Here is a 15,991-nt window from a genome sequence, read left to right on the forward strand (position 1 = left end):
CACTTCGGTCTGCCACCTCGGGCCTCGTCACTCAAGGGTCCTTCTGGCCGATCCACACGGTCACGACTCTTTTCTGTTCTGGCCCCACAGTGGTGGAATGAACTTCCCACTGATGTTAGGACAGCAGAGTCACTGCCCATATTTCGCCGCAGGCTGAAAACCCACCTCTTCAGGAAACACTACCCTTCCTCTCTGCCTGACCTACTTGTTGTTAACTAGTTGTACGAACGCTTGTTTTCTATTGTTGTATTGTTTATTGGATCTTGTTTAGTCGATACACTTATTTGTTTTAGCTCATGCTCATTTGATTTAGCTATTTTGTCTCATCTGTTTAAGGAAATAGGTAGCTGATATATTGCACTTTTACCTTAGCGCTAGGTATACTCTTGGTTGCTTGTTTTTGCAGAAAATGCACTAAAGACTTCTGGTGATTAGTAGTTTTCGTTCCCTACCTATGTTGAATACACTTATTGTAAGTCGCTTTGGATAAAAGCGTCTGCTAAATGACTGTAATGTAATGTATATTTTCAAATAGTTTGAAAACAAAACAAAATATGACTTGAGCTTGTATTTAAACTCACCACATCCCCCCTCCCCCCAGCATTTTGACGTTAGATTTATATTTGGACTTGTATCCTCTGTAATACAAGAATACATTTCTTCCAACCACTTTAGCTTCCCCTCACTTGATTTACAGTAATTTTCCAAGTTTCTTGGCTGGATTTCCTGCTGCTTGCCTGGTTATAAAAGGGTCTTCTCACCACTTCTGAAGGCATGTCGAGGCTGTGCTCATCAGTGAACCAAGGTTTGACATGGCTGTATTTAATATGGTGGGGATACAAATGCTATAGTAGCGTCAAGTACAACACTGCAGTCAGTCCAGGCAAAGCAGGCTTGAAGTTCAACCTTGACCTCTCTGGTCCATGTCTTCACTGTGTTGACCAAAGACATGGTAGACTTAGTTACGGAGCTTTAGGTTGGGAAAATAAACCACTCAGACACCAGTGGCATGAAAATAAATATGTTTTAATAGCAGAAATATCATCACAACACTAGCATAATAGCAGCAATGGCAAATTTGTACAGTAATGAACATTCTGAATCTACAAGCAGGTCATCTCTCAACCCGAGTAACCCCAAGAACTAAAAACCTCCCACATTGAGTGATCTGGAACTATTTCAATCCTACAGTAATTTCAATTCGATTTCTTGGATATACTTTGTGCAAGTAATGCTCACGTATTACCATGGAAACAAAACAAAAAACCTTTTAGCATGCTTGTCATATTCAACCTATGAAAAATACTAAGAATGAACAAACAGATGAATCACAGATTCTGTTTACATGTGGATTAAATTCATCATGAATACACTTTAGGCCTGGTTAAAGGCTGAGTAGGAATACCACTCAAATGAGAACGGGTCCATGTAGCACTTTCTATATACATTTTGGAATTGAAAGAGAACTGACCGTTTGACGGTGTTGAGATACAAATCCTCAAGCTGCTCCACTAATGACAAGAAGACAGACTTTGTAGAGATGAAGCAGAAAATAAAAGTTATGGGTAAAGAAATTATGGGCACCTTTTCTGATTTGCAACCGTTCAACCTAAACCATGCCAAACCTGTTAGGGTCTAAGCAAGGGATCAACCAGGGGTCAGGTTTGGGATGAGGGGTTGATAAAAGGATTTATTTTTTCTTCTACCGTTTTTTTCCCAACCTATTTTTATAGTTGCTGCCATCGTGCCAATCAATTATGATAAAAATGTTGTCACTTCTTTGAGCGTAAAGCTTCACATACCAGACAGATCTGGGAACAACTAGAAAAATAGGGTTGGAAAAAAAAGAAGAAAAAAGACAGACAGAAGCTAAGCATCAATGTGTCCACCTCCACCATGTCACCCTCATACGGTCCCAGACGGCATTGAGGGAGTCCAGAGCGGGCCTGACGTCCAGAATGGTCTTGCCCTTCTGCTGTTGGTCTATGGAGCCGGCGTCGTAATAGTCGATGACGTAGCGCACCTCTGTACCACAGCGATCCACAATCCAGTCATGCCTGTCAAACGGCAGGTCATAGCTACACACACGCACACACACACAAAAAGTACAAAAATGTAAACACAGTTAATACTCCCCTCCATGTCTGTGACATGGAGGGGTTCAAGGGTAGAAACAACTCTTATTACATGCATATAACGTACTGTATATATACACACACACACACACACACACACACACACACACACACACACACACACACACACACACACACAGTACATTTAAAGGAGCACTTCACCCATTTACAACCTCATCTTCATATAAATGATCCTCATTAATGTTCATTATAAGATGGCACAATTTTAATAGCTTAGAATCCCCATCGATGATGTCATTGGTAGGCAGGATTCTGAACTGTCCATAGCCCTCCAATGAGACGCAGAGCGAGTAGACTTGTAATGAGCATCAGTGAGGACCAATGAAGAGACTTTTTTATTTTATTTTTATTATTACAGTCATGAGTGCATAAAGCTTAGTCTATGACACGCACACGTGTGCGCACACACACACACAACATTACTGACCCCATGAAGTTTCTGATCCTGGCTCTGGGAGTGAGATCTTTAGCTTTACCTCCAAAACGCACCAGAGAGGGACCACATGGACATTCCCTGCACATGAACACACAGGAAAACAAAATGCTAAATACAGACACATTAAGAACCCACTAATCCTGTAGGTCGGGGCCCACTGATGGGCTCTGAGATTTCAATCATAACATAACATACATATTAAAAGATATATATATATATATATATATATGTAAAGAAAATGTCATGGTATCTTTTCTTTAGAACCTTGAAAAATGAGTTTTCTAAATAGGAACTTAAAAGTGTACTACGTTAGTTCCACCCACCCATCTGACCACTTAACACGAAAAGCCCCATAGGCTGCCATGTTAACTCATTTAGACCGGGAACCCCTATGTAACTATACCTTTCAATCCGGGAACGCCTTTTGGGGTAGTTGTTGCTATGTACAGTATATAGCAATATACATTTTTCAGAAAACTTATTTTTTTTAATCGGCCTCATGTCTAAATGGGTTAAGTGGTCTGATGGGTGGACCGCGAACGCTTTTGAGATTTTCAATCCAGAAAAGGTTGAGAACCACTGCACTAATCCCTGTGAAGCTGTGGGATTCTCTGATCACTTCCTGCTCCAATCCTCAGGCAGAAACCTAAGTTACATTTGCCTCTAGGTTGGGAGCATAAGCATGTTACTCAACAACATGGTGAAGAAGTGGACAGCGGCGGCCAAGGACAAGCTACTGTACAGTCTTTGAACTTATAGCCAGTAAGCCCTTTTATACAACCCGTTCAATGTTGCCCCATCATTCCGCCCGCTGTTCTGTATAAAAAGGCACAGACACAGATTTGGGGGCATTGTTGTGCCGCCTTTGAATCAATACATTATCTTTTTTGATAACAGCTGAATGGGTGGGTATACACCTTTACTTGGTCATCTACCTGCATACCCTGCACAAATACAAATGCCTGTCACCTCCACCTGTTCTCACCCACACCTTGCAAAGGCAATGCCCCATCCACCCCTCAAACACACCCTGCCTGCATTCAAGGTCTATTAACAGGATGTCAGGCAAAAGGTCATGGCCCTGTATGTGGTAAACCGTAACGGTTAACCCCCCAATAGTCTCATACCCCCCCGAGACGTAAAATGTGGTCAAGTAAGTTCTAGTGGCCAGAAATACCTGGTGGGTCCACCCGTTCCGATCTAGCCGGATTTAACTGGGGCGAGTGGACTTTGGTGGCTAGACATACGTGGGTCCGACCGTTCTGACGTCGCCAGATTTGCCTGGGGGCGAGCGTGTTTTGGGGTGACCGTTCTTGTATTCTGGTAAACCATACAAAACCATGCTGAGGCATATATGTTACAGGGAAATTGGCATTCCAGGGAAATTGAAAGGGGAGCGCTTATTTTTACCACCCACCCAGGCAATTCTGTAGAACCAACGTTAGAGGGCAATGAAGCCACACGCATGCACATGCATGTGTGTGTGTGTGTGTACACATGCACACGCATGTGTGTGCACGCGCACGCGTGTGCGTGTGTGTGTGTGCATGCGCGCACACACACACATGCACACGCACACACGTGTGTCCTCGTGGATAGTAACCCATAAAAAGATCTATTCTCCCCCTATCGGGTTACAACTCGGTCCGTCATGGACATTAACTATTATCACGTGCGGTCCGCGTCGCATCAAAGCCCCACCTCGTGCCTCCTCCTCCTCACTCCGCCTCGTATCAAAGCCCTGCCTAGCGCCTCCTCCTCCTCCTCGCGCTGCCTCGTATCAAAGCCCCGCCTCGCGCCTCCTCCTCCTCGGAGAGAGAGACTAGAGATATCAGACAGACAGGAGGAGGCGCGAGGAGGAGGAGGAGGAGGAGGAGGCGCGAAGCGGGGCTTTGATACGAGACGGCGCCTCCTCGCGAAGCTGGGCTTTGAAACGAGGCGGCGCCTCCTCGCGAGCCTCGCGTAAAAAAACCCTGTCTCCAAAAGCTCCGCCTCGCGCTGAAGCCCCGCGCCTAAAAGCAAGCGCTCCTCTTTCAATTTCCCTGGAATGCCAATTTCCCTGTGACATATACATTCGAGAGAGAGGGCTCAAAATGTAGACAGAGTCTTGGGTGAGCATACTAGGCCAATAAAGCTCAATTCTGAATATTGTCCAAATACTGAACTGCAGCTCAGTCAGTTGGCCTTTCCTCTGAACCCAACTAAACAGCCTTGTTTCCTTTTTTGACTGATTTCTTAATCTTAAGGCCCTGACACACCAAGTAGACTTGTAAGTACTAACTACAGCGACTGATCAAATCGCTTTGCGTCGGGTCATGTCTACAGGAAAACGTGTTATTTACATCTGGCCTCTACACGTCTACCTCTTAACTTGACTAACTACGACTATGTCGGGAGATAAGATTGTGTGCTGCCGTTGGGTGACGTCTCATGTTTAAACCTTGCTCCAAACACACCACACAGACTACAGCTGACGATCAGGTGATGCCACTGTTCTGCGCCTGCATGAGAGGAAATGACTCTCCTTAACATACTCTGGGCGAATATGTGAATTGTGAATGAATAACGCTATACCTAGAGATGGGGATCGTTCAATTTTATAAATTTCGATCCCCTTATCGATACTGCTTATTGATCAGATGCCTTATCGATCCCACTATCGACCCTTTTCTATTGTTGGTAGTTGTTAGCAAAGTGGTGCTAATCTGGGGCACTATCACTTTCATTCAATTTATGAAGACAATCAAAGTTGGCTTCAACTGATGCGCAACATTGAAGCAATATTAGCACGCAAGCCAAATTCTGTTTTTTACCGGTAGTTGGCAATGGTAATGCCTGACTAGCTAACGGTGTGGGACACACCACACAAACTACGACCGATTGTCGGACACGGACACTCCTTGATGGCCCGATTGCCCAAGAAAACTTGGTGTGCAGAGGCCTTTACAGCCAATAATATTGTAACCCTACTTTGTGTTTGCATTTGTTTGTGTCTGCGTGTGTATTTATGTACTGTTTGTGCAGAGATTCCCAATTCAATATCTCCTGCCAGGCAGCCTCATTGTTGTGGTTATGGATTCGGATGATGTTGTTCATGTCTTTCCCATCCAGGTCTCCCTCATTCCACCGCCACCTAAATACAAGCACGCACACGCACACACACACACACACACACACACACACACACACACACACACACACACAGTTATGACAGATGTTCATTTGACATCTGGGCTGATACCAAAGATAGGAGAAAAGACAAGGTTATATTTATCAACAGCTGTCAAAGGAATGTGTTTGTATGCATTGTCATGCTTTCCTCAACTGTCTTTGGCCAATCCTTTCATCAGCACAAAGTACTGCAACAGATAACATGGAGAGAGACACATTTCAATAGACAAGACAGATGCATACAGTACATAGGTAGACAGAGACAGTTCCCATTTCCTTGAGCGACACATATAAGCTGTGGTCTACCTTCCTTCGAAATTGTCTCCATACTTTGGTATGAGTAAAGCAGTCAGACAGACAGTTGTTGTCTTCCTCACCCTTTCTTCAACATGGCATTCCAGAACATCTGTTCAGAGGGATAAACCCATTTCTGTCCGGAGCCAGCTCTTGGTATCCCAGACTCCTCTCTGTTCCGTGACAGGGAGAAGGGTTGGCCTGCAGACGGCTGCTGATTGGGAGGAGGCATCTAGAGTAACAGAACAATAGCAATTAGCTATTGGCCAATGGCTGTGTGTGTTACGTTAGTATTTATTAACTCTGTCTCTGTGTGTGTGTGTGTGTGTGTGTGTGTGTGTGTGTGTGTGTGTGTGTGTGTGTGTGTGTGTGTGTGTGTGTGTGTGTGTGTGTGTGTGTGTGTGTGTGTGTGTGTGTGTGTGTGTACCATATTGGCAGGGTTGATGTCTGTTGGGATGTATTTGTCTCCGTTGGCAGCCTTCATGGGACATGATGATTCAACAAATTCATAAGCTCTCTCCTGGTGAGCGGGGACTGATGGGGTCTATAATCAAGACAAAATATTATAGTAAAAGATGTCAGTCTGATGAAGTACAGTAATTTCCAATTAAAAAAACAGACATGGCCACAATAAATATGTGAAATAAGGCAGGCAAGAGACTGAAAAAATACAATATGATTGTACGTGGAGTTAAATAGTGCTAAGCAATTGTGTGAAACCAAATGCCTGGAGAAACGTCTCAAGTGAAAATGAAAGATTCATGGTCTATGGAACCAGAAAATTGTTTGATAACTGTCCTTTGAACATGAAGAACTACAACAGACAGAATATAGTACAGTTAACTTATCACTCAGTTTAATCACTGTGTTCTTTCTCTGTGTCCTGAGGAGACCCAAAGGTTGAGAAACACTAAGTAGGTTACGGTTACGGACAAACACCAACGTAAACAATGGAATATTATCAACTTAGTGGGTGCTGCTGAGTATGAGGTGAAAACAAAATTTGGGTACCAGTGCAAAACTAGTTCAGAAAATACTGTTCAAGTGCTTGTCTCAACCTTCTTCAGCATAAAGAGCTTGAAAGCACTTACAGGGGGGGGAGGTGTCGACTGGTGCATGGAGCATTCCGTTGCCCCATTATGGCATGGGCATTCCTTTGCTTTTGATTGATGCATAGGGCATTCAGAAGGAGGAGTGCCTGGCAGGTAAAAAACAAACAAAAAACAGGTGAGATCAGTGGAACTTTCTTAAGCCTGATCTATAATATATGCACCGTGTTTTTCGCTTGTAAAGCAGTTGTTTTCATTGTGCAGCAACACATTAATTTGCCTTTACACATAGCAGATCTTTACACTGATGCCTAGCAGAGGAAGCAACTTGACCAGTCCTTTGGGCTTGCAGCCATCAAGCTCAACTACTATTAACAGCAATTAATCATTTAGCAGATGCTCTTATCCAAAGTGTCGAAAGCTACTTACAGGTGCAAGATCAGAGTAAATGGCATTAACCCGATCTCGCACTTGTAAGTCACTCTGGAGAGCATCTGCTAAATGCCTAAAAATGATTTGTAAAATGTAAATAGAGTGCAAATAAAAACAATTGTGTGCAACAAAGCTTACCGCCTGTCTAAACCATAATAATAATAATACATACAATTTATATAGTGCTTTTCTGAGTACTCAAAGTCGCTTTACAAAACAGCAACAAGATGAATGCAACTTTATTAGGAAAAACGAGTTAAACGGTTAAAAGCTATAGAAGTAAATGTAAAAAAGGGGGGGATTAGGATTAGAAACAACATGTTATCTAAAAAATAACATTAGCATATTGCATTTGTGGAAAAGCAAACATATACGTAAAAGTATATGTCTAAATAACATAACATATGTAAACAAGTAACCAGCAACTGCATAGTATAACTGCATTTATCAAAGAAACAATGATTACAAGGAGTGAGGAGTGCTACGGGGAGAGGTGGAAATCTGCAAGACCTCAGGTGGAGTCAGAACCCAATTGTAGATATTTACTGCCAGAATCTAAGCTTGCTTTATTTATTTATTTTTTCTGTATTTCAATCTTGGTTTGTTTTTGACCCTTACAATTACCTGTGTGCCTTGCCTGTGTTTCTATCATGCTGCTGTTGCCGTTATGACATCCTGAAATTTCCTTCAAGGATTAATGATGTTTTATCTAATGTTGTCTTTTTGGAGAAGTGACAGGAAATCATAAATGTTCTTAAAACAATTTTGTATTGAAATCTTGATACTTTAGAAAATAAACAAGCAAAGAAGAGATAATATACAAGAAATAGGAAGATTTGCCATACTGGTGGTGCGTTTGGGCTCCTGGTGTATGATGGGACATCCCTGAGTAGGAGTCATGAGGCTCTCAGCTGCTACGGTGGAGTGAACTGAGGTTGCCATGCTGCCTGGGGAAAACACATAATGTAGAAGAAAGCTGTGGTCATTCAAATGTATACAGGACGACACGATCATGACATTTTACTTGACAATTAATTGTCATACAAATAATTGTGATTAATAATAATAATGAATTGCATTTATATGGCGCTTTTCTAAGTACTCAAACTTACTCAAAGCGCTTTACAATGGTTCATTCATTCATACAGGGGGGGGCATTGGGAGGTGGAGCGGCGAACAGTCGACGCCAGCGTCCCCACTTTTCCCACATTCACACACCAATGGTGGCAAGCTAGCGCCGACCGAATCATTGGAGGCAATGTAGGGTTCAGTGTCTTGCCCAAGGACACTTCGACATGTGGACAGGAGGAGTTGGGATTCGAACCGCCGACCCACGGATCAATGGACGACCTGCTCTACCTCCTGAGCCACAGCCGCCCTCAATGATTAATGATTTAATTGGGTCTTTGACATTGAATATGAATAAAATGTTCATTTCTATTTGGCTTTTAGGCTTCGTAAACAATTATGACAGGCCTAGCTGTGGTCATTCAACATAAATGTATACAAGATTGGAGAGGAGGGCTGATAGATAGGCCTGTCACAATTATAACATAATCGCAATTATTTGAGATAATGGCAATTATTTTTGCATTATCGTCATAACTTGTGGTTCCGAAACTGGGCCCCAAATTATTTTGGGGGGTCTCCAGGTGATTGGCTTAATGTCAACCATTGTTTTCTCACTCAACAGTAAAAAAAACAAAACAACACACAGTATAAGTGATAGGGTATCTGCACATTTCTAAAGTTACAATTGAATGACTTTTAAGACCTTTTTAATACCAAATTGGCCAAATTATTAAATATTACATAAGAAAGAGGGAAACATAAGGAAAATAGCGGATCTACAAGCTGAATACTACTGAACTTGTAGTTCGGCTATTTTCACAATATTTATCTACTTTCCATCACTAAAACCACTACAGACAACACCCACCCACATCTGCTAATGCGTTCCCTTGAGCACTGACTGTGAATCAGGGTGTTGCTGGAAAAGTGACCTAGTCAACCCAACCTGCCATGATGAGTAATTAAGAACAAAATATATATAAATGAAATGCAAAGTGCTCAGTTTTAGGCAATGAGAGACAATCTAAGAGACTTAATGACTGCTCAACAAGAACCTGAACCTTTGACTGTAGTACTGTACAGAGAAGACTACACATAATGTCTGTTGACAACAGTTGACATGATATTCTGTATGAAACTTATCATTACAGAGCCAGTCTGTCTGAAATAATCGTGATGCTCATTTCACTTGAGCTCATTTCACAGTGCTCGAGGCAGAAAGCTAATACGGGCCCCAAGTCTTTATTAAAATTAGTAGCTATTTATGAGTATCTATAAAAAAACACATGGGGATTCTGAGGTGGAGTGTTGTCCTTTATTTTGGGTCATTTCGTGTCGAGAAGGGGGGGAGCAGCTTCCATTGACATTCATGCGACACTGACCAATGCTACAAATATTTTAACTACTTACCATCACTCAGTATCAGCTATTCTATTGACTATTCTGTATTTGTTATGTTGACAGCATATATTTTAAGTAGTAATGTTGCCAGTCTTACCAGCTGTATCTGCAGTCTGCACTCCAATGTCGAGCTGTTAGGAAACACCACTTACCCACAATTCACTGCGACCTGTGACGTCAGCTATGGGTGCATGGCAAAAAAAGAAAAAGAAGGGAGGAATCATAGAGGAATACGAATAAAAAATGGAAAATAACACCGATAGGCTACCCGAGGCACGAGGAGCGGACACCTTTCAAGTCTGTGGGTGTAAAAAAAAAATCACAGTTATATGTAAAAAAGAAAAAAATAAAATAAATAAATGCATCAAAGGCTGTTTTAATAACAGTCTCCACTAGGGGTCAGTAAATGAAAAATAATACATACCGGTAGTATTTTTTCTGGACTGGTTCCCATAGGAATGAATGCTCTTCCGGTTGACGTGTGCCAGTGTTGCCATGTCGGCTTATTATAAGCGACTATGGGCTTATTTTTCTGTAAAGTTGCTTGTAAATATTGGTAGTTGCGGGGTGCGTTTCTTGGGCTTGTTTCTAAAGTGTACTTGCTTATTTAGGCTTGCTTTCAACCAGTGGTTCTCAAATATTTTCATAAATGTTTTGTGCCGGGGAGCATTTGTGTTGTTGGAAATTAAATGTTTAAAAAAAAATATTCATCCACATTTTATTGCAAGTTTTTGAAAAGAGCAGATCTCTTGTAGACTGGCTATTTTCAAGTGGCCGATGCATATGATTAAAGTGCTCATGTGGCCTTCTTTTCGGCTTGTTTTCATACACCACGTTGCTTATTTCTCTCGCAGAATCTGGCAACACTGATCAGTGATCACACGGACTCGAGTCGGAGTTGTAAAACAAGGCAAGAGAAACTAAACTAGGCTTGTTGAGCGACAGCCTGTCAGGAAGATACAGCTAGCCTAGCGTCCAACGTTGCACACCTGCCGTCTTTATCGACTAAACATAACATTATTGTTGTATTACACGCAACTTATCGTGCGTTTCAAGATGGCTCTCACGGCGGAGATGCTGGGCATAACGCGTCCGACCGAGGAGGAGGAGACCAACAAAGAGAACCAGGACGACGTCGCGTGTGGCGACGAGGACCCCGTGTCGCGGCTGAAGAAGAAAGCCAAGATCAAAGTGACTCTGGAGGCCAAGTGCGGCTGCACCATCACCGTCAGCCTCACAGTGGACTCTGGTTCGGGGGCCTCCATTCTCCCCATGGGCATGTACAAGAGACACTTCAGTCACGTGACGCTCGATACACCCAACGTGAACCTGTACACCTACACCAGGATCCCCATAGACGTGCTGGGCTGCTTGGAACTGAAGGTGATCTTTAACTCAAACTTTGCCACCAAGCTCGTTCACATCGTGCCAGTGGGACCAGCCATCCTGGGTTTCGATCTCCTCAAAGCCCTGCGTCTGGAGGTCAGTGATGGTGAACTCGTTGCCCCTAAACCCTCCAGGGTGGCGACTCTGTTAAAGCAGCTCATTGTGGAGAAACCGATGACGAAGAAGGGCACGGCCGGTTGTTTTGTCCACAGGGCCGAACTGAGACCAGAGGTGATTCCCGTGCGGCAAGGCATGTGCCGCTTTCACGCAAGTCTTCGTTCTGCGGTCTCCCGGGAACTACGGAAACTAGAGAGTGACGGCATCATTGAACGCGTTGCTTCGTCGACGTGGGTTTCACCCATGTTTGCTGTGCGACACAAGACGGGCCGGGTTAGGCTGCGTGCAGACCTGAGAGAACCCAACAAGTCTGTGATAGTAAACCCTGCCCCACTGCCAAGTGTTGAGGAAGTTTTCCAGGAGCTCAGAGGAGCAGGGTGGTTCTCTACTATAGACCTCCAGAACCTCTACCTCCAGGTACCACTGCACCCAGAGAGCAGAAACCTCACTGCTTTCATCACTCACGATGGCCTCTTCCGGTACACCAAGGTCCCCTATGGTCTCGCCTCAGCACCAGCTGCATTCCAGACAATAGTGGCACAGGCGATGGCCAGTCTGGACGGGGTGCTGTGTTACCTGAATTACATTGTTGTGCATTCAGACAACTTTGATCTCCATCTGACACGCCTTGATTCCGTGCTGCGCCGCCTGGGTGACTGTGGTCTGAAGTTGAGCACAGGAACGTGCCAGTTAGTGAGGAAGCAGATCACCTTCCTGGGCCATGTGTTTTCGGCGGCAGGTGTCCGCCCGGACCCCGAAGACACCGCTGCCATCTCAGAGGCTGCTCCCCCCCGCAATGCTGCGGCTCTGCAATCATTCTTGGATCTCGCAGGGATGTACTCAAAATACATCCCCAACTACACTTCTACCATTGAACCGCTCTCTGCGCTGCTGAAGAAAAACAACAATTTTCAGTGGAATGATGCTGCACAAGAGGCCTTTAGTTGGGTTAAAGAACTGATCGCTGCATGCCCAGATCTTTCCATTTTTGACCCTACTCTCCCGACCTTTGTCACTACAGACACTTGTGAGTATGGCATAGGCGCAGTACTGACACAGCTGCATGGAGACACAGAGAAGCCTGTCGCATTTGCGTCCTGCACCTTGAATCCAAATGAGAAAAAGTTCACCAAGACAGAAAGCCATGTCTTTGCCTGTGTGTTGGCGACTGAGAGATGGTACGATAACCTGTGGAGTATACACTTCACCCTGCGCACAAACCACAAGCCACTCACAACAATGCTTTCCACTACCGAAGGTCTTGCCAGAGGAGGCATCATTGCAATGTGGTCTACATGTCTCATGTGCCATCACTATACTATGGAGTACAAACCAGGCCCTTCCAGTGTGATAGCAGAATGTCTCGCACGCGTACCCTTACCCTTCACTGGCTCTCTCACCAGGACATGAGAGATGAGGAGAGGAGAGCATCATTGTCACTTGATCTCACCACTGTTATGGCTGATCAGACTTACACATCCTGTGTTGTAACAAGTTAATGAACCTTCAGAAGAAAGACTGGCCCTGTTCCCCCTTTCCCCACACACACAGCCTGAACTGGCCAGTTTTGTATTTTTCATTAGTTTTTGTTTAGTGTCTGACTTTTGTTCAGTTAAGCATTCTTTTCCAGAGTGGCTTGTCTCATTTCAGTTTAGTTTATTTTGTATTACTTTCATTCTTATTAGTACTACTGTATATGGAGGAGCAAGATATTTGACAGGAGTAAGATTTAAGAATGTCAGAATAATGCCAACGCCTCCTCGTGCAAGTTGTGTTGACACATTTGACCAAATGCAGACTAAAACTAAAATACATTTTCAGTATTTTTATTTTAACCCATTAAGAAGACCTGAGGCCGATTCTGCAAATGAATGCAGTCTAAATCAGTAGTTCTTAAACTTTTTTGTAATTTAAAATTATTCAAGATTTTTCAAACACTTTCCAGATTTTTCAAAAATAGCTGATGTACAAGCTCGAGCTTGTATAACTACTATTTCTGAATAGCCAACGCTAAAATCTAAAATGACAAAGATGCTTTCCTGGTGTGGGTTAAGTAGGCTATACTTATACTATATTGTTTCCATAAGTTTTTTTTTTTCTTCTGACATGTAGTTTGTTTTTTTGTTTCCTTTTGTCCAACACCTAGTTTTTTTTATAGTCATTGTTAACTGACCTAGCATTTGAACCTGGTTGTTCTCATCATGTGATTCCCACAGATCTTTAGAAAAAAACTGGTTCCCCTGCAGCCCTGACCCATGACATACCAGGGTAATTGTCAGGACCAAAGACTCGGAGAACTCTTGGTTGGTGGCAACCAACCCCCCCAACTCAACTCAATCGAAAATCGGCTAACCGTCGAAAGTGGCCGTTTTCAAGATGTTTTGGCCATTATCTCTGGAACAGAAGGCCCAATCTGCTCAGTTCAAAGCTTGTTGGATGCGTGACTTAGAGGACATTCAGCACACAATGACACTTTTGGGGTTATTTGTTTTTTTTAGGGGAGGCGAGATCTTAGTTGGGCAGGCGACCGCCTGCCCTGCCTCTACAGTGGGTACGCCACTGGTTGGTGGTGTAACTATGAGACTTGGAGAAGAAGGTAAAACATCGGCACACTGGTTTAAAGCTCCCGGAACTTGTTTTATTTCACTCTTGCCTTGATGTCCAGCACCTGGCCTAAATGCAGGTACAAGATGTGCACACAATCTCCTCTGTGCATAGACGCCGATACCGTGGGGGCCTCGGGGCATAAGCCCTCACCCGAAATTATTCGGGCGGGGCCAGTGGGGGTCGAGTTGAGCCCCCATGGCCGCGCACATAAATCGGCTTCTCTGTGAACTGTAACTATGAGACTTGCCTAACCTGAGGGACAGAGGATAGAGTTTATGGACCAGTAAAAGTTAGATGGGTCGATGCAATGTTCAAAGAGTGCTGTTTGGATGTATGAACGTATGATTAAGTCTAAAATGGTAATCCTCATTATTTGACTGACTATTGTACTCACAATTATTGCTGATGATGATTTTTGGTGAAAATACATTTATTTTATAATATTTGTAATGCCTTTGTTGCTCATTGTGCTTGCTTATTATTGTCATGTCTTTGGTCAAAGAGTGTCAAAGTCTTTGTGGTTTTATTGTTTCTTTGGGAGACTGGATGGAGAGATGGGTTGAACATGGTTCTGGTTAATTAGTCCTTGTGTAATGGTGAGGGCAAGGTGCAACCGCTGACAAAATAAGATGTTTTGATTTAATTGCCATGTTTCAAGATGATATCATTGTGAAACCTAAAACCACAATATTCTGTTACTTTTGATTAATTGTGCAGCCCTATTTGGAAGTGCTAGAAAACATACAGTATAGTATTGGGTGAGTATGCACAACTTGTGTTGCTGTCAAATTTATGTTTGACCAAAAACTTTTGACCTTGCCTATACTTTTGCTGTATTTTCTATTAATTCTCGAGTGTACTTTCTTAAAGGCCTAATCAGTGACACATATTTTAATTTGATAAAGTGCCTGTGTGTTATATATTGACACGCCATTTTTGTATTCCTTGCTTTTAATGTGCCGGATGAACTTTGCACTGCTTAAAACTTTAATAAATGTTTTGCTGCATTCCAGGAGCTTTTGTTACATATTTATTTTCCTTTTGACCCCACCACCCAAAAAATGTACTTAACTAGCAGCAGTGGAGACATTTTTATTCTAGGCCTAGGGTGATTATTGATTATGATTAACTCAACTCTTCATAGATAGTAATTAACATATATTTGTGCACAAACTGTATTGGAGGAGAATATTCCAGATTGCATATTAAGTGAATATAACAAGTGATAATGATAATGAATTTATTTATATAGTGCTTTTCCAAACAAGGTTACAAAGTGCTTTACATATAAAAGGGCAGCATAATAACCACACAGGTTAAAACAACATACATAGAAGCAACACATAATCAATAGGTCACATGATTACAACAATTAATATGACTTAAAAGCTGATAATATGAAACCCAAAGCACAAGGCAAAACAGCTAGGAAAAGGCCTTAACATAAAGGTAGGTTTTTAGAAGTGATTTAAAAGAAGACACGGATCTTGCTAGCCTCAGCTCTATGGGCAGGGCATTCCAAAGCGTGGGCGCCCGGAATGCGAAAGCCCGATCGCCCCGGGTGACGAGATTAGAATTAGGGACTGTAAGGAGAGCCTTACCTGTGGATCTAAGGCGGCGCCCAGGTACATAGGGGGCCAGCAAGTCTTTGATGTAGCTGGGGGCCAATCCCTGCCGGGCTTTAAAAGTTATCAGTAAAATCTTAAAATCTATTCTGAATCTAACAGGTAACCAGTGAAGTGCAGCTAGGATGGGTGTAATGTGATCACGTTTCTTAGTGTTTGTTAGTAGTCTTGCAGCTGAATTCTGTACCAGTTGGAGGCGGGAAATGTTTTTTTTGCAGAGGCCAGAGTATAAAGAGTTGCAGAAGT

General features: G+C 43.0%; 1 protein-coding gene across 2 annotated transcripts; it reads right to left on the minus strand.

Annotated features, from left to right (window-relative positions):
* Positions 1-1,005: 1,005 nt before the first annotated feature.
* On the minus strand, positions 1,006-10,388 carry LOC308093197 (holocytochrome c-type synthase-like). 2 transcript variants are annotated; one of them, XM_080439442.1, is made up of 8 exons: positions 10,108-10,388; positions 8,384-8,481; positions 7,149-7,255; positions 6,485-6,601; positions 6,141-6,289; positions 5,606-5,725; positions 2,584-2,670; positions 1,006-2,078 (listed from the first exon to the last, which is right to left on the minus strand). In XM_080439442.1, exons 2-8 carry the CDS (start codon positions 8,478-8,480, stop codon positions 1,877-1,879), a joined length of 879 nt encoding a protein of 292 aa, XP_080295568.1. In that variant the 5' UTR covers position 8,481; positions 10,108-10,388; the 3' UTR covers positions 1,006-1,876. The 2 variants fall into 2 exon arrangements, with proteins under 2 accessions (XP_080295568.1, XP_080295567.1); XM_080439441.1 differs by having other exon boundaries at positions 8,384-8,485; positions 10,108-10,387.
* Between the last annotated feature and the right edge of the window lie 5,603 nt (positions 10,389-15,991).

The sequence above is a fragment of the Gymnoscopelus braueri genome, assembly GCF_963280865.1.
Source record: "Gymnoscopelus braueri genome assembly, chromosome: 10".
Classification (NCBI taxonomy): domain Eukaryota; kingdom Metazoa; phylum Chordata; class Actinopteri; order Myctophiformes; family Myctophidae; genus Gymnoscopelus; species Gymnoscopelus braueri.

Excerpts from the sequence above, each read along its gene's own strand:
- LOC308093197 (XM_080439442.1), bottom strand. The coding sequence starts at position 8,480 with ATGGCAACCTCAGTTCACTCCACCGTAGCAGCTGAGAGCCTCATGACT. Across the intron at positions 7,256-8,383 it reads GGAGCCCAAACGCACCACCA|GCACTCCTCCTTCTGAATGC; the intron begins GTATGGCAAATC and ends TTTACCTGCCAG. Across the intron at positions 6,602-7,148 it reads AGTCGACACCTCCCCCCCCT|ACCCCATCAGTCCCCGCTCA; the intron begins GTAAGTGCTTTC and ends TCTTGATTATAG.